Below are 27,536 nucleotides of genomic sequence, written 5' to 3'. Positions count from 1 at the left end.
ATATATATATATATATATATATATATATATATATATATATATATATATATATATATATATATATATATTTACGTTAAAAATTCGAATCCTGGGTAATGCCATGTAGTAAAAACAAATAAATACGAACACCAGGATATCAAACTAGGATTTGTTTAATAAAATGCTGAGCTTTCATCGGCCAGCACTGCCGACATCATCAGAGCATAGAAACAAGTCAATGGGAGTTTCCTTTTATAACACCGGCCGGTTTTGTGCACGGCTCTTGGACCTAGTCATCGGTCCATCTGATGTCTCTAATTGTTTCATTCTTGAAAGGCACGTACTCGCTGTTCCCTTGATGGTTTTTAAAGCCGCAATTCCCTTATCCACTTTCTTTTCTCCAATCCCCTCCCTTATGCACCCCCCCGCTGTCCTTCATTGCACCACCAATTTCTAGGGCTGCTGTTCCCCCCCTTTCCTTTTGCCCATCGCTTTCTTCGTATGCATCCCATCATCCAGATTCGTTGTTCCTTCCTCCCCCTCTTTTTCGGTCGTTTCCCTCACCTGCCCACGGCTATCTGCTGTCATCTCAATGATTTTTAGAGTCGCTGTTACCCCCTCCTCCTTTGTTACTGGAATCAGTAATACAACTTCTTTACCAGCAGACAGAACAAAACCTGCTAGCTTTGTGCGCATTCTTGGATCCTCTTCATATTTCATGCAGGAAAAAAAAGTATCACAATGTTTATTTCAAGATTCACTGGCTATTCCATGGAAAATAGCAAAGCACATGCCTGCCAAAATGTAATATCCAGAAACATCTATCCTTTAAAATTGCTGCAAGAGTGCAAAGCTGTTGTGATAGCCTTTAAAAACAAAAGCAAGTGTTCCTTTGTAATGAAATATATAAATTAAATAAAAGAGAAATTTGTTTCTTTTAAAAATGATGTCCAAAGGTTCCGACATTATCATTTTCCAATGATGGCATACATTTGTACAGGTAGTCCTTGATTTACAGCCATTTGTTTAGTGACCATTCAAAGTTCCAACAGTGCTGATAAAAGAGGCAACTGGTCCCTTCACAAGTCTTGCAGCATCCGCAAGATCATATGAACAAAATTTGAGCATTTGGCATGTATTTATGATGGTTGCAGCATTCTGGGGTCATTTGATTGTCATCTGTGATCTTCCCAGCCAGTTTTTGACAAGTAAAGTCAATGGGGAAAGTCGGGTTGTCTTAATGGCTGCGTGATTTGTTTAACAACTGCAGCAGAAAAGGTTATAAAATTGGGTGTGACTCACTTAACAATTGTCTTAGCGACAGAAATTCTAGCCCCAATTGTGATTGTAGGTTGAGGACTTCCTATACCAGTATATTCAACCTCTCCTCATCATATCTGGATACTATCAGCATCTGCTTTGTACTTAAGAGATTCACCTACGTAGTTCCTGCTCTTGACTTTCCTCTGCAAATAGAAAGAGACTTTTAAAAGTTTTTTTTTTAGATTTATTTTATTAATAAGAAAAATGGCATGCGAACATCCTTCACCTGGGTGAACCATTTTCCTGTCACATACCTATTGCACATGGAGAAAGCAAAACACAAAACCTAATCTGCTGTTTGAATTTCAGCAGACATGAAACAGCGAGATTAAAAAAAAAAAAGTGGATGAAGGTATGCATCACCATTGGGTCTTCTGCAACGTTATTACATAAAAGCACAGCATGGATACAAAGGCCCACCTTCTCCACTGCCTGGCATCAGGCTGGCTACCTTTTTTTCTTCACCACAACCTCCTTAGTAAGTGATATTTTACTCTATTAGTATCTTCATTCTATGGGGGGACATTTCGGGTCAACTAGATCTGTTCTAATGGTCTTAAATTGCCTGTGAAGATTTGGTGTCCCTGCATGTATCAAATCCCTTTTGTGCCGTTGGAAGTCTGTTTTTTCAAAAGAACTGATCCCTAAAGTGCAGATCACCAAACCGGATGAAAGTACCATGTGGCATATTCGACAAATAGGATGGCATCTGAAGCATGAGGGGTTTGTCGATATAAACTTGAAGCATCTCTACATCTGCCTTCTAGCCCATAAATCCAAAGGGAACTATGAGCAACTTGATTCGCACTCCAGTGTTTCCTGAAATATTAGGATCAATTGGGTTGGTCACAACTGCCTGATTAGAGATCATTCTACGCAAAAGTCTATGCAGGTGTTTCTCAACCTTGGGAGCTTCAAGATCTGTGAACTTCAACTCCCAGAATTCCCCAGTCAACATGCCCGCTGGGGAATTCTAGGAGTTGAAGTCCTCACATCTTCAAGCTGCCAAGATTGAGAAATACTGGTCTTCTGTAACGATACAGAAGTTTAAAAGACAGGTCATCCTCTATAATTCTGCGTTCAAATTAAGGTTACTCCAAATCTCAATAATCTATCCTTTGGATGGAGGACAAGTGTTGGCCCCAAGGAAATGCTAAGGGCTCTTAGAGTAGGACAGAAAGACAGAAACTTCAAGGAGGATTGCACACCCCGTTGTCAGGTCAGCATAAGCAAAAAGGGGAGAAATAGGTGAAGGAGGAACAGTGCAACACATCCCCCCATTCAAACACATCCACTGTATAACAACTGAAACATTTTAAGTGAGATTACAATGGCAAGAATGTGTTGTGTCCAGGTGAGAAATTCCCAAGTCACCATTTCTTCTCATATGTGGCACCCATCCCACTTCTTCAACTCTATCTCATACAAGTTTAATCTAATTCAGCTAAGTGTTCTGATAAAACAAAATGCATTTTTTTTCTTTTTGTAAATTAGTTTATGCCGGGAATGTTGCAAAAAGTGAATCCACTGAAGGGATGACCACCCCAAATTCATTGGCCAACAGTCCATGCGTAACTCATTCACCACTGAATTCCTATTCAACCAGAAGAAAAATCAGAGAATAAGATAAGTGTGGCAATTATCGATTTTTGTCCCAGTCTGCAAGAAACAGACAACACAGTTGGCTCCAAAGTATGAACTGGCTTCCCCAAAATATTTCAGTTGCTCACTTTATAAAATATCAGTTTTAGACACACCCACAAAAAAGCGAAGTGCTGTGTAGATAATGGCGTTATGGATAAGGAACTCGGGCCCTTCAGATATTTCTGAAGCCCAGGTTGTGGTAATTATCACCACTGGCTGAGGCTATTGGCAGCTGTAATTAACAACATCTGGAAGTCTCCAGGTCCCTCCCTATGTTGACCAGATAGCTATGAGGGAAGGGAAACTGTTTGGATAGGAATGTTGTTTTCCTTCTTAACCCACGTGGTCACTCTTCCAAACTGCAGATGCCTTTGCAACAGTATTTAGCTTTGCCTAACTCAAATTAAAGAAACATCCATTTTAACTATTTAAGACTGGTAAGAAGGAAAAAAAGGTGCAGAGTACAGTTTTGTTCACAACATACATTTTTTGTCCCTAAACTGTGATGACCAACACCAGCAGCACAATTGTAAGCCTCCTCACCAAAGCACCAGGAAAGGGAGGAAAGCTTGCTTTTAAAAAAAGTTGTTTTAAAATGGATTCATACCTTGAGCTATAAAAATACATCTGTATGAAAGGAGTACAAATCAATCCTTGCTTTATAGGACTGGACCATAGACTTTGCCCCTGCTCCTGTCCCAAAAGGGGGAGTTGGCTTCTCATTAAAGAGAAGAAAAAAAACTATGAAAAATGCCATAGGTCATAGGCATTAGAGACTTGGGACAAAAACTCAGGCAGGTCCTGCTAGACATCTTGAATCATCCATTCAAACAACGAAGTCTTTGTGAATGACGAGCACACACGGACAAATAGAACTAGTCAAAAGGGCGAATGACTGGACAAAAGCAATTAGGAAGCGTTCCTAATGGGACCAGCAAACAAAATGGAGAAGCAGGTCAGGCACCTGCTGTCTGTTTCTTTCAGCTGTCTTGGCCAACCCCTTGCCTCCAACTGTCACTCAGATGAACAATAGCCTTCCTTGACCCTCCAAGGTCTTTCTTTGATGGAATGGACATTCAGGGTCTCAGAAGTCACTCAGAATGCTGATGTCGGCAAACTCCTTCTTGTACCGATGAGAGTATAAGCCAAGGAGAAAAGCCCACTTGAGGGAAAGGATGCTCCAGATGCAGGATAGATAGTAGCTGTGTGGATCTGTAAAGGCTGGGAAGAACAAGCAAATTGCAGCATCTTATTAAGTGGAAGAAGCAGTATACAGCTCCAGTGTTGATTACTTTGTTAACCAGGTTCATTACTTCCAATATCCACCAGAATGCTCAATCTTCCACTGTTGTTGAACAATAGTCAAAGTGACTGAGGATTATGAGAACCATCACTCAACAAATATCACTCAACAACATCTAGAGTCCCAGAGAGCCTTCACTTGTCCTAGACGCTGTCATTAAATTATAACTCCAGCAATCTCAGGCAAGATGCCCAACAGTCAGAGACAAGGAATTGAGCAACACCTGGAAACTGCTGTTCCTATGGCAAGTTTACTGTATGTCTTTGCCAGTTGCTAGCTTGATGCTTCAAGAATAACTCCTAGAATTTTTACCTAGCCTGCTGTGAAGAAACACATGGGAAAGCCCCCAGATTCGAGAAGGATGGCTTAGAGTGATCAAATAAACTTACAATGTTGTTTTTGGCAAATCTTAAAGAGTTTATAAGACAATAAGGAGAGTGGTGGTTCATGTGGCTAGGATGCAAGACTGCTGTCGTGTGATGGAGTGAGCTCTCATCACTCACTTCAGCTCCTGTCGACCCAGCAATTTGAAAGCAAATGACCGTGAGTAGATAAATAGGTACCATTTTGGTGGGCAACTTAACAGGGACATGAAAGGACATCCTCTGGGCAACAGTGATGTCACCAGCTAATCCGAGAGCGAACGATACGACAGTATAAGGAAAGCCAATTTCCAAGCCATGTTGAGTATCTACCGGTCAAAGCCCACCCCTGGATTTCCCTTTTGAGGGAGTCATATTCAAGTATTATGTACAACCAAGCAGAATTAAGGCAGCACCGGTGCATCCAACCTTGAACTTGAGAAAGTGGATCTACAAGCACACAATGGCTTGAGCAAACAATTCAAAGCTTGTAGGATTATATATTCCAGCTCATATATAAATCTTTGCACCTTCACCTATTTTAGCAAAGGATCCTCCCATGCTGAGGTGCAGGTTTCTAACTCAGGAGTGGAGAGTCAGATGCTGCTGGGTCACAATTCTGATAATCTTTGAAAACTGACCATATCAACTGGGATTAGTGGAGTCCAATATTGTCCAGAGGGTCCCACTCTTTGCAGAGAATGTGGTGAAACTGTCTGATGGGTTCTCTAAATGAGGAGGAGGGGGCAAGAGGAGCAGATTTCATGGCTGTCACAAACTTGGCTCGCCCTCTTTCTTTTTTCCCCCCGGCTGCACAGATCTGCTAGTGTTAGACTTCAAAAGAGAACCAAATTATGGACTTACATTGTTTCTTTATGATGGCCAGGGCCAGGAATGTGCACAATCCCACCACGGAGAGTATGCCAAAGAAAATGCCAACACACATGAAGAACCTCAGACCTTTCAACCAGGTTCTCCAATAGTCCTGCATATACATCACATGTGTGATTAGGGCCCAGAGTGCCAAGACACCTGAATGAAACAAAAAAGGAGAATCAATAAAAAGTGAGCATGTAAACTCCAAAGTTGATCAGCAGTTTTAACCAGCAAGTTTCTGCAATTTCCTTTAGGTCAGGGTGACCCTTAAGAGGCACCCCAAAAAAGGGACCAGAGAAACACTGTGTTTGATTTCAATTCAGAATAGTTTAATACAATTCCACACACGGGTTACAGGCTGAGAATCTTCAAAATTGCCTACTTCATAGAAAACCTGCCCACCTAAGATGTGTTGGGAGAAAGTGAAAGTCCCTGCCCCACAAATGGCAGTGGAAGAATTCCTGGAGCTTCCCTCTTGTAGGATCAGTTCCCATCAAATTAAGAAAAGTGTTCTCCTTACTAAGGTTTAGAACAGACATGTTAAACACAAGGCCCGGGGGCCGGATGCAGCCCGCGAAGCCATCCTGGAAACAGTGAGGGAACGGCCCCCTCTGCCTTGGCCCTGGCCCAGGCCACCCGGGACCAATGTACAATTTTATGGTGGCCATCTATGCTGAAACACATTCAGTCTTAGCTCCATAAGGCTGTCTGGAAACAGCGAGGAACCAGCCCCTGCCACGTCGCCCCCGTCCCCTGGGTGCATGGTGGGGAGATGTCACCTTTGTGAGGAATGAAGAAATGCACCATCGCGCTGGCCACTTCCAGGCGATGGTGCATTTCTTCATTCCTCACGAAGGGTGACACCTCCCCAGCTGCGTTTCTTGCCTGTTTTTCTTCCTCCCTCATCTCAAATATTTTCCCACCACTCTGTACTTAGGAAGGAAGGAAGGAAAGAAGGAGAGGGAGGGTCTGAGGGAAGTCCTACCTTAGTCCTGCCCTGCTGCCCTTTCACCATCCCCTTGCCCCCTCCTCCTGGCCTAGCCTGGGGGTCTCCCATCCTATTGCTAAGGAAGCTTTGGATACAAAGCCGGATTTCCTCCCATGGAGAGGGAATGGGCCTCCCTCTGACTTTGCCCTTGTACCTATCATGAGCAACCTGGCTAAGGAGAACAAGCACAGCAGCAGCAGCCTTGAGGAGGTATGTGCAGCTGGGCGCCCCCTTGGGGAAGTGAGGCTGGGCTTGGTGCCGCGGGTGCTCGAGGACCAGGCTGGGCGTTTGACCTCTGCTGCCCAGGGCTCCGAGAAGCCCGCACCACCATCCAACCCCCCCTCGCATGGCCTGAGAGGAACAGTGAGGCTCCTTCAGTGGACCATGCCTTGGCACTTGCCCTGGTCCCACCCCCTTCTGCCAGAGACCCTCATATCTGTCCCACTCCTGCCCAGGCCCCCACAGGCACCCTTGACGCAAACGATGTAGAGCTGGCCATGCCCACCCAGTAGGCCACACCCACTCCATCCACACCCACCCAGTAGGCCACACCCACCCTGGCCACACCCACCCGCCCCCGAGGACAATCGCAATGCTGATGCGGCCCTCAATGAAATTGAGTTTGACACCCCTGGTTTAGAAAGCCTCAACATAACAGAGATGGAAGGGACCTTGGAGGTCTTCTAGTCCAACCCCCTGCTCAAGCAAGAAACCCTATACCATTTCAGACAAATGGCTGTCCAATCTCTTAAAAATCTCCAGTGTTGGAGCATTCACAACTTCTGGAGGCAGGTTGTTCCACTGGTTAATTGTTCTAACTGTCAGAAGGTTTCTCCTTAGTTCTAGGTTGCTTCTCTCTTTGGTTAGTTTCCATCCATTGCTTCTTGTCTTGCCTTCAGGTGCTTTGGAGAATAGCTTGACTCCCTCTTCTTTGTGGCAGCCCCTGAGATATTGGAACACTGCTATCATATCCCCCCTCATCCTTCTCTTCATTAAACTAGACATATCCAATTCCAGCAACTGTTCCTTATATGTTTTAGCCTCCAGTCCCCTGATCATCTTTATTGTTCTTCTCTGTATTCTTTCTAAAATCTTAACATCTTTTTTACATTGTGGTGACCAAAACTGGATGCAGTATTCCAAGTGTGGTCTTACCAAGGCATTAAAAAGTGGTATTAACACTTCACGTGATCTTGATTCTATCCCTGTGTTATTGCAGCCTAGGACTTTGTTGGCTTTTTTGGTAGCTGCCCCCCCACTGCTGACTCATTTAAGTGACTGTCCACTAGAATTCCAAGATCCCTCTCGCAGTTAGTCCTATTGAGCCAGCTACCACCTATTCTCTACCTGTGCATTTGTTTTTTCTTGCCTAAATGTAGAACCTTATTTTTTTCACCATTGGATTTCATTTTGTTAGATAGGGCCCAGAGTTGAGATTCTTCTGTATCTTGAGCATTTCTTCTGGAGTGTTGATGAGTGCCCCTTCTATCCGTTCATCTAAATTATTGATGAAGATATTGAAGTCTATTTGCAAACCTTTAAGCGAGTGTTTATATACATATATCTATCTATCTATCGTGAGCATACGTAAACATTTCACTCCAGATCTGCAGATGAGCAGAGGGAGAACCTGCAAGAACTGATAGGCTGCACCCTGGAAGTTCTGCAACACAACCCACAGCTCCATTATTAGCAACTGTTAGCAAATGGATTAGGGGCCATCTTCTTTTAATTTTTAGTGTATATTTAAAACACACAATCAAGAGAAAAAGAACTGGGGGGAAAACCCCATGAAGAAAAACAGGAAAAAAAGGTTGGCAAGTCATATAAAACTGAACAAAAAAGAGAAAGTAATATTAGATTAGTACAGGTAGTCCTCAACTTACAACAGTGCATTTAGTTCGAAGTTATATCATTGAAAAAAGTGACCCATGACCGTTTTTCATACTTATGACCATTGCAGCATATCCATGTTCACATGATCAAAATTTGGATGCTTGGCAACTGGTTCATATTTATGACAGTTGCAGTGTCCCAGGGTCATGGGATCTCCTTTTGCCACCTTCTGACAAGCAAAGTCAATGGTGAAGCTGGAATTCACCCTAACAACCGTGTTTCTAAGTTAACTGCAGCGATTCATTTAACAACTTTGGCAAGAAAGGTCGTAAAATAGAGCAAAAATCACTGAACAACTGCCTCACCTAACAACAGAAGTTTTGGGCTCAACTGTGATCGTAAATTGAGGACTACCTGTACAACATATTAAAGTACCGCATCTCATTTGAAGACTTCAAAATCTTTAAATCAAATTAGTGTTCAGTAATTAATGAAAGTGGCCAGGAAACAGTATATGAAACATAAGCCAGAGTGAACAATTAACATAATTGCTACAAAAAAATCCTAAAGATATCTTTTTTTCCCCTGGACTTGGCCTATAATTCAACCCCTGAATTATAGAAAAAATATGGAGGGGTTTTAAATTTAACTACTATTTTAAGTGGGAAACAGTTGTCTTTTTTAAAAAAAAACAATTTATTGTTAACACAGCTTGCAGGGCTTTTTTATTAGTATGGGAGAAAAAGTATGTTCTAGAAAGCAGGGGAACTAGTCTAGAAAACTCTTAAGATGAATATGCACTAAAAAACCAACATATAATGTAACGGGCTTCTGTGAGTTTCTTTAGGAGGAACCAGTAAACCACAAAGTGTTTTTCAAAGCTCAGCCAAGGAGGAAACTTCTTCTTTTTTAGAAGTTGACATAAAAACAAACAAGCTTCTGGTTGACATAAGCAATTAAATATGCCTAGTCACATTTTCATTCCTTCCCTGTTTTTCGGAGCAAGAAGGCCTCAGACTCCGTTTTTTCCCCTCACATGTTCAAAAACTGAGTCAGTTTTTAAGGAAGCTTGTGATGAGGGACTCCTGAGACATTGCACCCTTGTGACTCAGCAAAATACTTCTTTGGAAAGGAATGAGTTGGCAAAAATGTTCAACAAATCCAGAACTTCTCAAAACCTTAGTAACAATTTCCACATTTGCTTCTTCAGCCCCTGCATTCAAAAGTTACTGCTCAAGTAAGCTAAAGACCTTGATTTTTTTTTAAAAAAGGTAGACCATGCAATCTACGATATATCTATCTCCAGATATATTTTATAGTATATTTATCTACAAAGTTTTCATTCCAATAGCAAAAATTAATGATACTAAAATATTGGATTGCAAAACAGTCATTCACACACACACGCCTACACACACAGTATATATAGTAAAATGGTTTAAACTTTATATTAAAAAAATAAAGCATTACTGGGAAAATACTTTATTGAATTACTAATTAGTATTAAAAGTTTGATAATCTATTAGCACATAGCTCCTTTGGGCTGCTTAGTTAGAAAAGAAAAGAAAAAAGGGAAGGAAAGGAAAAAAAGAAAGATCTCTAGAGGCACATCAAGTTGCAATCAGGCTAATTTTTAGTATGAAGAGCTATCAATTAAATATGTATGCATCCTCTAGGAATAGTTAGATGAAAGCAGTTAATTAGAAGCTATAATGAGACTTAGTTTGGCTAATAACACATTTTATTCATACACTTATAATTTGTTATTTATCAGTTCTAGAAATGAAAAAAAAACCTAAAATGCAGATAGACTTCAACTTACAACCAATCACTTGGTGATTGAAGTTATAAGGATACTGGAAAAATTGACTTATGACCATTTTTCGCACTTAAGAGTTCTGCAGGATCCCATGATCAAAATTTGGACACTTGGCAATTGGTTTATATTTCTAACAGTTGCAGTGTCCCAGGGTCAGTGATCACCTGACCAGCAAAATCAATGGGGAAGCCAGATTATTTAACAGCTGTGCTACTGTATTCACTTACATCTGTGGCAAAAAAAGGCTGTAAAATAGGGCAAAACTCATTTGACAACTGTCTTGCTTAGCAATGGAAATTTGGGATTCAGTTGTGGTCGTAAGTTGAGAACTACCTGTATAACAGCAAATATTTTGACTTGCAGCAAAAGTGATATCTCACGGGTTAGCTATTCATAAAGATTATCTCTTTTGTTTCAACCAGGTGCTCATCAAAACTAAGTAATATGAATACAGATAGTCCTCAGCTTAATCCACATTTGGACCAGAATTTTTGTTGCTAATCAAGGCAGTCGATAAGTGAATTGCAACCAATTTTTACAACCTTTTCGTCACGATTGTTAAGCGAATCCCTGCAGTTGTTAAGTGAGTCTGGCTTCCACCCATGACTTTGCTTGTCAGAAACTGGCTGGGAAAGTTACAAATGGCGATCACATGATCCCGGAACACTGCAGCCATTGTAAATACATTCCGGTTGCCAAGGCTCCAAATTTCCATCATGTAACTATCAGGATTCTGCGATGCACAAGTGCAAGGACTCGTTGTTAAGTCAGACTCTTCAGTGCCGTTGCAACTTGGAGTGCTCACGGAACAAAACATAGTAAGTTGAGGACTATCTGTGGATCTCCGTTTTCAACACTTCTAAGAAAAAAAGGAAGGCAGCACAGTGATTAACTACAGAGGATAAAGTATGAGAGACTGCGAGCCTGGTTACTGGAGAGATTGTCTGTCACCCATGATACCTGCCCGGAAGATTTGCTCCTGCAAGATTGGCACACTCCTCTTGGGATCCCAGAAGCATGTCTTTTCTGTATCAAAACCTGCCCTCTGGAAAGGGATCCCCCCCCCCCAGGTGTTACCCCTTCCAGGAAGACCAGAGTAGGAAAACAAAGTTATGAATACTAACTTTGTAGGAGCTCAAAGTAGCATTCCCCCAATTTTTCCCTACAACACTAAAATGTACACTGGGCTGAGACAGAGTGGCCCAAAGTCACAAAATGAATCTCAATGACTGAGAGAGGATTGAAACCTGAGTTCCCCTACTGCTGGTCCAATACCTTAAGCACAATTCCACACTACAACATCCCAAATTTCCAGACAAATGGCATATCTGGAAAGTATGTGGCTGGCGAGTGCCAAATGCCACCCCTGTAAAGGACCCTTGACACAGACAGAGGACAATTATGATCTGGGCCTGGGATTCCTTCTGTCTGAGTGGCAGTAGATCCATGGCTCTGAAGAATCACCTCCCCTAAGCATAAAAGCTCTTGTGAGAAGACCACATATTCAAGCATGACCTCTTTGGTACAGATCCAGCACAAGCAAATTCTTGGCTTGTTCAGCCAGGCTGCTTCAGAAAAACAATTGGGTTGATCTGTTTCCCCTCCCCTTCCCAAGAGTGTGGGAGGAGTGACATCAGCAATTGTCCAGCAGAAGATTTAAGGGAGATACCATTTGCAGCTTGTTGTTGTCTTCCCCAGCCCTGAATGCAGTCATTCTTTTGGCCCAACACAACCCTCTTGCTAAAGTCCTAGGCTGCATTCCAGATGTGAGGCAACATCTGACTGATGAAAAATCACTCAAGGTGACTTGCTCAAAAGAGCAGCATACCCAGGAAACAACATGCACTCAATTCCACAGCTTCTAAAAAATTCATTTAGCGGAATCCCAGAAAAATAATATTTTTCTTAAAAATAAGAAAAACTGGACTCTTGTTTGGAGCAAATATCTTGACCCTCATTCTGAACTCTCTCTCTCTCTCTCTCTCTCTCTCTCTCTCTCTCTCTCTCTCTCTCTCTCTCTGTGTGTGTGTGTGTGTGTGTTTATTCCTGCTACAACAATGCAAAATGAAATTCTTGGCACTTAGATATCAACTGGCTTAAATATATGCAATGGGATAGAAAAAATTAGACATGCCACACATAAACAAAAAAGATAATTAGAGCTCAATGGAAGAAAATATATTTTGCATATAGAAACATGCCAGGTTTAAATTAATACAATTTTGTTTAAAGAGTCTTGGACACTTAAGATGGCAAAGATTTTTGCTAAACGTTTGCAAAGATCTTGGTTTCAGGTAATGTGTTATTGGATCCTAAGGACTAATAACCTCAAAAAATAAAGAAAAAATAATCAATTATTCTCCGTCTCCCCAAGTTTAGCTAGGATAAAACTTTTAAAGAATTCCCTATAGCAACTCAGGATACATGCAGATGTAACTACTATCAAATTGGAAAGCCCAACACAAATCATCCTTTTACGGATCCAATCCTGAATCTCTCTCGCCTCAGTATAAAGCCTCAACAAATCACCTTTTGGGAATCCTTGTGTTCCACCTGTCTTGGAAGCATAGTTTTAGTAAACCAGACATATTTAATTCAATTAACTCACTAGGAATCTCCCTGAGCTTGCACTTTCATATAGACAAAATCTTAGCAATGTCCTTAAAGGATGTAATACACCTGCCATTCTCTCTTCTCCATTATTTCTTCAAGCTTTTCTCGGGCTTGAAAAAAAACTTTTAAAAAAAAAGAAACTGGTAGTCACGCGGGAACTTCTCTGCAATCTTTTTCTCTCAGTAAAAGATCCTTTTGAAATAATGCTTGTTTCAGGACTCATGCTTTCCTGAGGAGATAGCTGAGGCAGGACCTTACAATGTTACAACATTATTGAGTAAACAGCGCTATTACCAAATGTTTACATGATGCCTCCAGAGTGCAAGCAGTCCTCCCCTAGTGATCATTTGAAGTTATGATACATCTCTGTAGAGCTATTTACACCCTAATTCTGGAGTTCAACTGGCCACAGACATACCCCCAGTCACACTATCGCATTTTGGATGCTTGGCAACTGGCTTGCACTTACAGCTGTTTGCAACACACCACAGTCACGTAACTATTTTTTCAGCATTTTTTGCTGGATACAAATTCAATAAATAAAATATGAGAAAAGTCATATCAGTAGTCCGATTCAACATAAAGCAGTGCCATATGTATTTACATTGCAAGTGTGTTGCTTCAAAACACCTAAGCCAGGGGTCCCCAATCCCCAATCCGGGGACCGGCACAGGTCCACAGCATGCCAGGCCACGCAAACAAGCGGGATGCAGGCAGCATGTGAAACCATGCCCTATATCCGGTCCACGGCAAAACCTCTCTCCATGGAATTGGTCCCTGATGCCCAAAAGGTTGGGGGCTGCTGGCCCAAGCCACGATTGGGGGGGTGATTGTAGGAGGAGAGATGTATTAGTCTATGGTTGCAAAAAGAAAAAAGAAAAAAAAAAAGAAACTGGTAGTCTCTATTCAGACTAACATTTTATAAAAAGGGGTTATGCTTTTGTGAAATCCTACATCAGTGTAGCCACCCTATGTTCCGATGAAGTAAGCAGTACCTCATTAAAATCTAATAAAATTTGTTAGTTGGAAAAGGGGCGACCGGTTTCCTTCTGATCTGGGGGAGTTAATTCTATCAGTGCAATTTGCTTAAAGAGGCCTGTCAATTGACTCTGTACCAACAGGGCTAGGGACAAGGGCCGAGAAGCATTCTACACTTTTGGTGAATGTCTAGCTTTCTTCTTCTATGGAACCCAGTCGTTCTCATTTGACAAATTAAAGACAAAAAAACTGACCTACAGATAAGGTCCTCAAGTAGTTTAGACCTTCCATTAATCTCAGGTGATGTCATGTTGGAACCTATGATCCAAGGTCAAATTCTTAATTATTAGTTCTGGTCTGAATCAATTCTCCATCAGCTTTGGCATTGGTGCCACCAAAACCATGTCTAAGAATTCCTCAAGAATGACTTTGGGCACCTTAGTCATTGGGCTAACAGTTGCCTAGACAATTCTTTTCTTTTTTTCCTCCCTCATCCCTTTGGATCAGTCTTAACTCCTGCCTGCACAAGTCCCTGCAGCAAGATTTTCAGAAGTAGTTTGCCCTTGCCTGTTTCCTAGGGTTGAGAGAGGGTTAACTGGTCCAAGATCATCCAGTTGGATTTGTGGTGAAGGTGACATTAGAATATGTGGTCTCTTGGTTTCTGCCATTACAATTCTTCACAGACAATTCCTATCCAAGTACAAAAGAAAGTAAACAAATGTCCACAGTGCGTGGTCCTGCCTTGATGCAAATTGCCACTTGTTGATAAGCCTAATGCTGACAGAAGAAATACAGATACATTTGCATCTTAACACAAGCAGACTTAAAATGGATAAGCTGGGAAGAGCTTGCTTATTATTTCTGGGTGGAAAATATATGCAACTCACAAAACAGGATGCCCACTGCTTTGGTTTTGTTATGGCTTAGAGCTCAACAGGTCTGTTGGCTTAAATTTACTATACTCCCACTGGAAGCTTTGAAATGACAGCAATGCACTTTGGCAAGGCACTATATCAGACAACTGTGGTCAGCACACACAACAGTTTATTGCTTGGAAGGCCATACTCAGCCAGTTGTGCACTAAGGAGAACCAGTTCAATTTCAACATCAAGATCAGCGTTTCCCATCTTACTGGTGGCAATGCAATCCAAACTACCTGGAGTGCATCAGGTGAAGGCTGCAATGCCCAGCGTCCTTAAAGTTGATAGGACTGAGTCAAAGATCACTTTGCATGGCACCTCAAGTTTCCTAAATCTAATTTTCTTTGTGGCTGTAATGTTGCACACAAAGGCAGTTTGCTAAGAATGCCAATTGCCTTTTCCCTACACAATGACGCTTATTGTTGAAATGCCTACTGCATTTGACCACAATTAGGAGGAATCCAAAAAGCACATGAAGGCCCTTTCCGTGGTATAGACATTCCAGTTATGACACAGCCTCCTTAGAGAGGCTCATGAGGACAACAGCCCTGGTTTTGGGGCACCAGGCAAAAATTCTTTCATTCACCAATCCCTTGTAGGAAGTTGTCAACCTGACACTCATTTAGAAGCTGTATGTTTTAACTGTGTGGTTTTGTCTTAGCTATTCGTTTGGTTTCTACCATACACTTATCTTCTGATTATACACAGAGAAGGCCTGCTGTATATAAAGCAAGTACCATAAATAAATGCACTGCAAGAAGTAATGTAAATAAAGTCCTTAGCTGTCCAGGCTACTAGTAACATAATTATTAATGCAGAGTCACACTTAAATTGGTAAATCAATCTTCTTCACAGAAGTCTGGCTCCTAGGTGCTGTGCTACATTGATGACACATTAAAATGCTGACTCCAGGTTTACTAGTGGGCTTCCACTGGAACCTCAGACATCCCTTTTAGGGCCTACCAGGCCCCCTGCCTCACCTTTTACCTCTTTTCTGGCTGTCCAGGAAAAGCAAAGCAGGATGAGACCTGGTTAGTTGGTGAATGAGAGAGAATCAAGAAAGATCAAGGTTCAGACATGGATGGGAAGTCCCCCAGAATGCATCCCAGAAGTCAATGACAAACTACTTAGACAGAATTACACAGATGGGTCTCTGGAATCACCAGAAGTTGAACTCAGCTCAGGGGAGACTTTAAGAGAAATTGAAAACTTACAAAGCTGATTTCTTGAATCACCTTTATTTCTAGGAATACCTCTGGACCTCTAAAGCTGTCTTAGAAAATAAAAATGAAGCAGGTGAGCTTTTGTTTGCTGTCAAAAGGTGCCAACCAGCCTAAAAGATTGGAGAACATTGGTGTCATGAACTGCAAGGAGGTATCCCCCAGTTACATCTACCTGGCCTATCAGGATCCGCATATTATGGGTCCCATCTATAAAAAAAGCGTACCAGGAAGAGAGCCTTTTCTGCTGTGTTACCCACCCTATGGAACATCATCCCTCCAAAACTTAATTTGGCCCTGGCCCTCCTGCCTTTGAGAAGGCCCTGAATATATGGCTATGCCACCATGCCTAGAAGTCTGGGTATGGTGAGCTCTTACAATGGCTGTGTTGAGCAGGATAAATTCTGCTGTGATTATGATACTCTGTTTTTTAATTGATTATGGGTTGTTTCCATGTTTGCATATTGCTTTTTACCTTGTTTTTATTGGATTGTTTTTACCTGTTGTGAACCGCCCAGAGTTACTTAGATGAGGAGGATGGCCATACAAATTGAATGAATAAATAAAGTGTTAGGATCAGAGATGAAAGTTTTAAGGTCCCTTCAAATTCTCAGTCACCCATACGATTTGCGAGTGACCTTGAGCCCATTGCTATTTCTCTGGCCACCCTATGTCACAGGACTGTTGTAAACATCTGATGAACTAAGAAGATCAGATGATATCTGGAACTCCCTGAAAAGGCAGGATACTAATGTAACAAATGAGAACACCAGATGAAAACAGCGTGGCGTGATGGCCCTAAGTGGTGTATCATTAACCACTGACTACACAAAATTATGAGAAGAAAATTGTGGATACAGTACAAATCACAACCACCAAAGCAAACTGCATGAAAAGCTGAAAGCAAAACAACTGATTTTTCGGACACATTATTTTTAAAGGGCTATATTTTCATTTTGGAATAGGCCTAAACCAACAGGCAGAAAAAAAATAAAATAATTGTTAACACAGATGGTAAATCGAAGCTACTATCTCTCATACAGAAAACTCAGCCTCAGCAGCTGACAGGATGACTTTGGGCCCCTCATTCTTTCTCAGCCCAACCTATCTCACAATATTGTGGTGGAGGAAACTAAACAAGGGGGCATCATATTACATCCTGATTGAAAGACGGGATATACATCTATTAAATAACAACAAAATAACATGAGTTGCCTAGAGAATCGCTTTTTGTTTTCTTTTTTTCTTCTTCCCACTATGCCTTTGAGTCAGTTTTTGATTTCTGATGACTGCCCTGGACAAGTCCCTGGTTATTTACTAAGCGTTATGGACTAGAAACCTTGATTGTATGATTGACCGTTCAATCATTAGGTGCCATCACTTCTGCGTCTTCCTTTGCAGGGCTGCCTTGGGCACCTGACAATATACAGAAAGCGAGATGCCGAGCAATCCACTAGGGGGCAAGGGAAATGAGAAAAATAAAAATGAAGCCTATAAGCCTATTCGCCTTTAAAGCCTTACCGAACTCAATACAACTTACTTGGGAGTAAAACAACCCCGCAACCCCTTTAAACAGCCCTTTCCCTGCCAAACAAATGCAAGGGGATTGTTCTTCCCAGCGACAGGCTACACAGGCGGGTTGGCAAGGCTGAAACGATATGGGGTACGGGAGAGCACGGCTATACTTCCCTCCCGAGTTTGGAGGGAGCCGGGGACAGACCCAAAAACGGGGAAAAAAGGAGAGCGCGGAGGCCAGTCAACCAGACCGCACGCGCGTTTCTCGCTGCCGATCAGAGGCTCACCCGAGAGTCCGCCGGCGGAGGCGGTGTAAGGCTGCCGCAGTCTCGGCGCCAGGTTCCAGGCGAGGAAGGCCGACAGCCCCGAGATCATCCCAACCACCGAATACGCCAGGCGAATTGCGATCTTCCTAGTCACCGCCATTGCGGAGATGAACCAGCCAGCTAGCCAGCCGGCCGCCCCGGCAGGAGAGATAAAAAGGCAGCGATCCACACCCGGCAGCCTCCGAGCCTCGTCCTGTCTAGGCGCGACGGCTTCGCAGCGACTCCTTGCGAGCAGGGGGACTCAGCGCTCTCAGACCGGCTTGAATTTGCACCCTTTTTACATAGAGGAGAACACGGCCCATGTTATAAATATGCATGAGATTGGGCAATTATTTATTTCGCACTTGAATCCCACCCGTTTTCGAGGGAGCGGCTGAAATTTCCCCTCCTCCCCCTTGCTTCGTTTTCACAACAACCCTGTGTTGTATGTAGGGTACTTTAAGAAGCAAACAATGTTTCAGATTACCCATTGCGTTGAACATGCGTGGGTTTTTTTTGTGTTTTGTTTCTTTGGTTTCATTAACTACGATGCAATGCTTTGAGCTGCAATTTAATTGCTTAAGGTCAAGTGTGTTTTTCAATCTTGGCAACTTTAAGACCTGGCTGGGGAATTCTGAGAGTTGAGGTCTACACATCTTAAAAGTCGTCAAGGTTGAGACACACTGGCTTAAGGTGATATCATACACACAACCTTATACACAATTTCTCCCATTAATGTCTATATAGTGTTCCAGCATATCTAGATCAGTGGTTCTCAACCTTTTTAATGCCGCGACCCCAACCGGTCGTAAGTCGAGGACTAAACCGGTCGTAAGTCGAGGACTAAACCGGTCGTAAGTTGAGGACTTTTCCTGCCCGGGAGCGCCGCGCATGCGTGGTTCCGCCCCCTGTGCCGGCCGAGGCGTAGCTGGCAAGTGGCAGAGACAGAGCAGGCCAACCACCAGCTGGCCCAGCCCAGGGGAGGTAAGGCACCCGCCGGAAAAGGGGGAAAAAATGGCGGACAAAAAAAATGGCGGACAGCCTTGCTTGGCGACCCCCATGAAATGGTCGATCGACCCCAAATGGGGTCCCGACCCACAAGTTGAGAACCACTGTTCTAGATGAATGAATGATCTACAAATGATAAAATTTAAGTCATGCCTTATGGCAAATTATTCTTTAGTCTCTAGAATAACTCATGGACTGGGATAAATTCTGAATGTTGCTTTTAATAGCAAATCTTAAAAAAAAATCCTTGCAAAACATATTAGGTAATATTCTACTTTGGAAAGACTATCTACAAGCAAAGATAATACTGTACACTGTACAATCTTAATATTAAAATGTGATGTATTATCAATTACTAAGTACTCTTATGTGATACTTTACTAAAAAATAAGAGAAAAAAACATGAATGAGACCTTGAACAAAACTTCTCACTGTCTCCTTACCAACTAATAGAAGTTCTAATCTGCAAGTCATCTAGAATCTCCAAACCTGTTTACCTTTTGAACTGGATATTTTGTGGTATCGAAAAGTTCTATGTTCCTAGTTTCCTGCACTTCTGCAAATATCTGTGTTCTTTTCCTGTTTGGCCCTGTTTGGCTCTGTTTCTTTTGGAATACCACATTTGGCTACTATAGGATGAGCTCTGAAATTCTTATGAGAAAGTCCAACTTGGGACAAAAAGAAACACTTTTACAAAATTTATTAAGCTGGCATGAAACATGCTAGCTCCAATAAAGTGCATTGCTCACAAGCATAGACTCAGATTGCACTGCTTGCTGCATTGTTCTTGATCTCCAGTAGCAAAATGCCTTTGGCCAACTCTACCAGAATTCCTTGTGTGTTAGCACTGTGTTGGTGGTGCCAATGAATTATGTCTAACACATTTGGTCTACTTGCTAATCCACTAGGTCAAGGACACTAATGCGCTTATGACAATGGCTAAACCCGGGTGAATTAGTGACTGCTAATTTACTTTATGTGCCTCCAGAAATGTCCAACATACAAAAGAAAGAGTTGACAGAATTTTATTAGCAACACTTCCCCATCCGCTAAAAGATATGGTAGAAGCTGATGATCCTGAAATGATTCTTCTCCTGTTACTGACAGCAAGGAAGATGATTAATTTTAAGAGCAGAACCATCTCTGTTTTCATTCCACCTGAGATTTAGCTTCCATCACTAAATTAATTATATATTAAGAAAGAAAGAAAGAAAGAAAGAAAGCCAATATGGTATAATGGCAAGACCCAGGTTCTAGGCCTCTTTTAAGCACAGAAGCTGGCTGAATGACTTTGGGCCAGTCACTTTCTCTCAGCCCTAATTTGGAAGTCCAAAAAACATCTATTTACCAACCTATACAGGACCAGAATGTAGATTGCATTCTATAAACTTCAGTTAAGAGACCCTCATCCCGCAATAGATTTATTCAGGCTGATGACAATGATGTTGACGATATTAAGAGAAAGACACTTGAACTATTTATTAGGAAGGAAATTGGGTTTCTTCTGGAACAAAAAGTACTCTCTTATATCAGGTACAACCACTATGTTTTCTTCATTCTATTGTGAATGATGATGTAATATTTAAAATATATTTAAATATGTGCTTACAAATGTGTTGCTTTCATTCAGTCTGATCTTCTGAATTAGGCTCTAACTCAAATTATATTCTGACTAATGTGCACTCTATATGCATGACCCAGTTTTGGCTGTCTGAGATGGTGATGCTGAGAATCACCTGCCTTGGACTGGTTACTCTGAAGGTGGTTCATAGACAATATGATACATGGCAGCATTAATTGCATAGTTTGAACGTGTTAATGCACTCCCTACACTCTCGAGCACACACGCGCACAAATCTGCACATATACACAATGAAAACTGCACATATACATATACACATATACACATATACACAATGAAAACTTACAAATAGCTAGGACATGAATTCTCCTATAGGCTACACAAACCGTAGAGTATTTTCGATTGCTTGGTCTTAGGCAGAAGATGTAGCTATCAGACAAAACCTAAAAAGATTTGAAATGGGAGATGGCTAAGGAATCTGATCTGCACGTAATGAAAGAAAAGCTGAATATAATGTGCTACAGATGTAACACACACATGGAACAAAGTAATTTTGAAACTTCAGTATATGGTAAGAGTTAGTTATGCAATATGTAATTCAGACAGAGTCTAATACACCCACATTAAGTCCATGGATGTAACATGCATTGCGGTGAAGTGACAACATTTTATGGAGTTCTTAACAGTATCTGCAAGATTGCATCTATTGTTCTCACATACAGACATACCTTTATCATTATCACCAGATGGGAGGCTTCCATCCTGAATTCTTAGAGTAACAGTTATTATTTTCCATAACCATTTTATTTCTGAATTTTCTGAAATGCCAATTTCTCTTCTCTTGAATGCTTCCTTCAATATTTGTTTGGAAAGCTTCTACCTTTCTAGGCTTTGGGTAATGGTCAGGATTTGTAAACAGCTAGCTCCTCCATTGTCAAGTAAAAACAATTGCTTTCAAATAAATTTACAGGAAAGTTTTGTGCCTTTTGCCACACTTGTGTGGCATCCGGGTAACCCGTGTATGCTGTAAGTATAACAGTTGGGGATACAAGTATCCTACTAGTAGAGTTGATGCAATAGAACCTTCTAGCTGCAGAGGAAAGAATTAGCTTTTGGGCTTTTGTAAAGTGCAATGTAGATATTTTCAGCTTTGAGCCAAGAAAGGATAGAAAGAAATATTGTATACTAGTTCAAAGACAGATAGAACTGCCTGGTCAGGTCAAGGATTGATAAACTGATAATTCAGTGGAGAGATGAAAATGGATTTTCAAGGGTTCAGAATTTGGAGTCCACAGAGAAATGGGATGAAAATCTCTTTCCCACCATCCAACTGAGTTGGATTAATGGTCTTATAATCCCCAGCCAAGAGACCAACACATTCAGAAGACTGAAGACTGAAGAACGTTGGATTGGAAGAAGAAACAGCCTGAAGAACAAGAAATAAGTCTAAAGTAAGGATGGATGTAGGGCATAAAAGATGAAGCCCAAGGATGGAGGAAACAGGAAGCCAAGGCAAGATTTGACATATAAATCACACTACTTATGTGTTATTTTGTTTTCAAGATCACCAATAACATGTGATGTACAAAAAATAATTAGTCCCTTTGAGAGTATTATAGTAAAGTTTCTTTGGCATGATGGGAGACTGATAGATCAAACCATGTGAGTAGGCATACTCCTCTATTTGTCGAGAAGAAACTCTGTTTTTTGGTACCTAGAGAACTGATTGAGAAATTACTGGCCAATAGTGCCCTTTATCTTTGAACTTCAGCTATCCCAGTTGGGACTGATGGGCATTGGACTCAACCTGTAAAAAAAAATCAACTTATCTTGTGTAAGTAGGTGCCTTCATTTTGTTTCCTCTCCTCCCCCCCCCCCACTTTTCTCACTTTTGGAAATGGCTTTTTAATTCTTCAGGATTTGGTCTTCTCCCTGAAAACTCTAGAATATTTATTTATTGAGCAAATTCATTTGGCCAACCATCTTCATTTGGTCTCAAACATGCATACTGTAGTTGCTGTGACTTTTCTGCACAATAGGCTTTTTAGTACCATTCAAGGTGCTGATTATCACCCATAAAACCCTTCATGGCAGAGAACCAGGTTACTTGTCTCTCTAGGTGTCTCTGCCTATGGCCACACAGAGTGGGTATATTTCAGGTCTCTTCTTGGGGCAATGCCATCTAATGGCACCTAGAAGATATGTCATCTCTGTTGCTGTACCGGTTCTTGGGAATTAGCTCCTCCCAAAGATGGATGATCCTGACTCTATTGGCCTTCTGTATAGCTGTAAAGGCTTGGCATTTCTCCCATGCACTGGACTGTGGCGGAAGATACCATAAACTAGTATAGCTGTTAGTTTAACAAGTCACAAAGACTTGTCTGATGACATCATAAGATCCAACTCTGTAACCATTCCTTGCATATATTAGAATCCTGAACATTCTAGTGTGTATGGAGATAGGATGGGGTTGGGTGGGGGTTTGTGATCCTTACTATGAGACTAGTAACTTGCACGCTTGTCCTGCTTTTTGTCTTTTAAATACTGCATGTCTTTATGAGCTGTAAATGACAACTTCCAAATTCTGTCCATGGTACTGATCCAACTGGTTAATGGTTTATCTGTTTGCTCATTCACTTTACTTCCTTTATTTAATGGAGATTCATTCGGCAAAGCTTTAAATTCTTATTTTGTCTTTATCTAATCTTAGGTCTGAAGAGGCCTAGCCCATTCCCCCATCCTCTCTCAGAGCCTGTGGTTTGGCACAAATCCACCAGAAAGTGAAAAATGGGTCCCTAAGTAAAAGGTCATCAAATACTAACCAGTCTCATGTGAAAGCTGAGCTTGAAGCTATAATAGTAGTCTACTTGGAGATATATTACATTTTTAAAGTGTGAATGCCCTGATTTTCCCATCGAGGGAAGGGTCAGCCTATGTGGTTTCCAGAAGCATTTTATGTAGACGTTTATGGAATAAAAAAAAAGTAAATTTTATATAAATATAAAAGAGGCTTTTGCAATGCATTCAAGTAATTCTGTTGGGCTAAGAAAGGCACTTCTTTTCCTCTTTATTCTCATGGATAATCTATTATTTTTCTTCATTTCTCTCCTCCTCCTTCTCAATTGGGGCCTTAAGATAGGCAGCCTTGTAATTCTATCATACAAGCAGATGAGATTTTATTGAGATCCCTGACTATTTGCTGCCATATTTGGGTGGGAGCTCAGCAGGAAATGACAAGTTGTAGATTAGAGTGGAAAATCAAACATAATGAAAGAAGCCAATGACAAATTGCTTCTGTTTTTACACCAGGATTTATGTTTAACTCAGGGGAGTCTTTACTTACACAATGGGTAACCCCTTAGCACTGTCCTTTTGTGAGCAGCTTCATCTCCATTGTTCCTCCCCCATATCTACTTTATCCCCCATATGTCCAACAGAGAATTGTACCCATAATTCTTCTTCCCCATCTGTTCAAGATGCTTAAGTTTGGATTCCTGTATTGAGAAAAGATTAGATTCAGTCAACTAAATCAGGTTCTTAAACTTGGCATATTGGCTGGGGGATTCCGGAGCTGGTACACACATCTCAAATTTGCCAAGGTTGTAAAATACTGATCTAAATACAGGTAGTCCTCGACTTACAACAGTTCATTTAGCGACTGTTCAAAGTTACAACAGAACTGAAAAAAGAGACTTATGACCGTTTTTCACACTTACAACTACTGCAGCATCCCCATGATCACGTGATCAAAATACAGATGCTTGGCAACTGGCATGTCTTTATGGCGGTTGCAGTATCCTGGTGTCATGTGATCCCCATTTTGCGAACTTCTGACAAGCAAAGTCAATGGGGAAGAAAGTTTCACACTTAACAACCATGTTACTAACTTAAGAAGTGCAGCGATTCACTTAACAACTGTAGCAAGAAAGGTCGTAAAACAGGGCAAAACTCACTTAACAAATGTTTCACTTAGCAACAAATTTGGGGTTCAATTGTAGTCGCACTTTGAGGATTACCTGTCATCCGTTCAACATTAAGATGCTGCATCTAATTACTCTCTCCGGTATAATAATTCAGCCCTGAATTCTGTCACCGGCCATGTAGGTACATTGCAAACCTGCCTTAAGCAAATTTTGAAACAGCTTCATTTTTGTTGCTAATTAGCTTTATGAAATCCCAGTTAGTTGTGTCTTTTCAATCATCTGTTTAATCATCTGTTCACTCATCAGTGATTGAGCGATCTCTATAGATGCCATATGGTAAATACATAAATAAAGCATCAGGATACTCTTTTCCTGTCATACAACAGGTGAAGGGACTTGAATCTGATTTTAAAAATGCCAAGATCTGAGAATCCGGAATCTTTTCCAGAAGTATGATTTTGAATCACCTTGAAAAAAAACCCTTCAGGTTTTTTTGCTGAATGGTGGGGGGGGAGAGGGGAATAACATGAAATTGGGGCTGGCCAAATTCACAGCACTTTCCCAGGTGTTTCTACAATGAACACCCTACATTATGAAAATGCTTGAGGCAGCACAAATATTTAATTAAAAATGTTGATACACACTTCCCCCACAGGGATCCATAATATTCAGAGAGTGGATTCCCTGCCCCCCCAAATGCTAATAGCTGCTGCTTCTTTCCTTCCAGATTAGGAATGTTTGCTTAATTTTTCCTGGCTTATTAAGATTCTTGGCTTATTAAATCCCTTCAGTGAGTTGGAGAGTCCATCGTTTTGCATTTGGTTTTGTCTTAGCGTGTTGCACAAATCTAACTGCTGTAGCTTTTAAGCCATAGCTTCTGATGCAGAATCTTCTGAAAACCCTGATTATGATTTGCTCAGTAAGGTATGATTAAACAAACCCCGGCTTAGTGCAATATCTGAGCAGGTAAAGGCTTCCCAGTCTCGTTGTAGATTTCTCAGTAAATCTGCAAGGAAGGAAAGAAAATGCTGTAATTCTGTTGAGCTTATGCTGAGCTTCTATAATTAGTTTTGACTTGAAGGACAGCAATTACCAAACTTTCTTCTGCTAGTGAAGGAAGTGCTGCCAATCATCATAATTGGTCAGCTCACATGCTACATTTGTGCATACATGTGTAAACAATCACATGGTGCAGGAAGTCTGAATCAGCCATTTCACCCCAGGACTTGAAGAAGAGGAACTCAAAGTGATTTGTTAGGTTTTTATTTTTCACTTTCTTCAGGGCTCTTTGTCTGAAATGGTATAGACCAGGGGTAGGCAACCTTGGCTCTTTTATGACTCGTGGACTTCAACTCCCAGAATTCCTGAGCCAGCCATGCTGGGAGTTGAAGTCCACGAGTCATAAAAGAGCCAAGGTTGCCTACCCCTGGTATAGAGTCTCCTGCTAGAGCAGGGGGTTGGACTAGATGACCTCCAAGGTCCCTTCCAACTCTGATGACGTTCTACGTACTCAACCATGCTTACATAAACAATTAATGTTCATAAATATTAGAGATTGTCAAAAATGTTTCAATGTTAATAATTTCCCCCCTCCATGATATAAATACACTGGTGGTCATGTGTTCAAGCCAGCAATGAAGCTGTTATATATTCAAGACTGCACTGTTGAGTAAAAAAACAAACTAATAAACAGTAGTTCAATGTATTGGCTAAAATGAGGTCTAGTTCCAGGGACATCTGTAGGGGGAAGGTTAAAGGGGGACAGAGCTCAAAATGCATCATCTCCCTTCCAAAGGGGGAAAGAAGAGGAAGAGGAGGAAGAGGAGGAAGAAGAAGAAGAAGAAGAAGAAGAAGAAGAAGAAGAAGAAGAAGAAGAAGAAGAAGAAGAAGAAGAAGAAGAAGAAGAAGAAGAANTACTATAGGATGAGCTCTGAAATTCTTATGAGAAAGTCCAACTTGGGACAAAAAGAAACACTTTTACAAAATTTATTAAGCTGGCATGAAACATGCTAGCTCCAATAAAGTGCATTGCTCACAAGCATAGACTCAGATTGCACTGCTTGCTGCATTGTTCTTGATCTCCAGTAGCAAAATGCCTTTGGCCAACTCTACCGGAATTCCTTGTGTATTAGCACTGTATTGGTGGTGCCAATGAATTATGTCTAACACATTTGGTCTACTTGCTAATCCACTAGGTCAAGGACACTAATGCGCTTATGACAATGGCTAAACCCGGGTGAATTAGTGACTGCTAATTTACTTTATGTGCCTCCAGAAATGTCCAACATACAAAAGAAAGAGTTGACAGAATTTTATTAGCAACACTTCCCCATCCGCTAAAAGATATGGTAGAAGCTGATGATCCTGAAATGATTCTTCTCCTGTTACTGACAGCAAGGAAGATGATTAATTTTAAGAGCAGAACCATCTCCGTTTTCATTGTACCTGAGATTTAGCTTCCATCACTAAATTAATTATATATTAAGAAAGAAAGAAAGCCAATGTGGTATAATGGCAAGACCCAGGTTCTAGTTCCCTTTTAAGCACAGAAGCTGGCTGAATGACTTTGGGCCAGTCACTTTCTCTCAGCCCTAATTTGGAAGTCCAAAAAACATCTATTTACCAACCTATACAGGACCAGAATGTAGATTGCATTCTATAAACTTCAGTTAAGAGACCCTTACCCCGCAATAGATTTATTCAGGCTGATGACAATGATGTTGACGATATTAAGAGAAAGACACTTGAACTATTTATTAGGAAGGACATTGGTTTTCTTCTGGAACAAAAAGTACGGTACAACCACTATGTTTTCTTCATTCTATCGTGAATGATGATGTAATATTTAAAATACATTTAAATACGTGCTTACAAATGTGTTGCTTTCATTCAGTCTGATCTTCTGAATTAGGCTCTAACTCAAATTATATTCTGACTAATATGCACACACTCTATATGCATGACCCAGTTTTGGCTGTCTGAGATGGTGATGCTGAGAATCACTTGCCTTGGACTGGTTACTCTGAAGATGGTTCATAGACAGTATGATACATGGCAGCATTAATTGCATAGTTTGAACATGTCAATGACTCCCTACACTCATGAGCACATACGCACACAAATCTTTGCACAGCTTAACAATGCACATACAGGTGAAACTCGAAAAATTAGAATATCGTGCAAAAGTTCATTTATTTCAGTAATGCAACTTAAAAGGTGAACCTAATATATGAGATAGACTCATTACATGCAAAGCAAGATAGTTCAAGCCGTGATGTGTCATAACTGTGATGATTATGGCTTACAGCTCATGAAAACCCCAAATCCACAATCTCAGAAAAT

General features: G+C 41.1%; 1 protein-coding gene across 1 annotated transcript; it reads right to left on the bottom strand.

Moving 5' to 3' along the window:
* Positions 1 to 2,780: 2,780 nt before the first annotated feature.
* On the bottom strand, positions 2,781 to 17,882 carry SLC48A1 (solute carrier family 48 member 1). Its single transcript, XM_015817646.1, has 3 exons — positions 17,664 to 17,882; positions 5,476 to 5,643; positions 2,781 to 4,167 (listed from the first exon to the last, which is right to left on the bottom strand). The coding sequence occupies exons 1-3, from the start codon at positions 17,800 to 17,802 to the stop codon at positions 4,031 to 4,033; spliced, it is 444 nt and encodes a 147-aa protein (XP_015673132.1). The 5' UTR covers positions 17,803 to 17,882; the 3' UTR covers positions 2,781 to 4,030.
* Positions 17,883 to 27,536: the final 9,654 nt, after the last annotated feature.

This window comes from Protobothrops mucrosquamatus, unplaced genomic scaffold, assembly GCF_001527695.2.
Source record: "Protobothrops mucrosquamatus isolate PMUCROS unplaced genomic scaffold, P.Mucros_1.0 scaffold616, whole genome shotgun sequence".
Classification (NCBI taxonomy): domain Eukaryota; kingdom Metazoa; phylum Chordata; class Lepidosauria; order Squamata; family Viperidae; genus Protobothrops; species Protobothrops mucrosquamatus.
The sequence above is the reverse complement of the archived record's forward strand: the minus strand, read 5'-3'. Positions and strand labels throughout refer to the sequence as shown.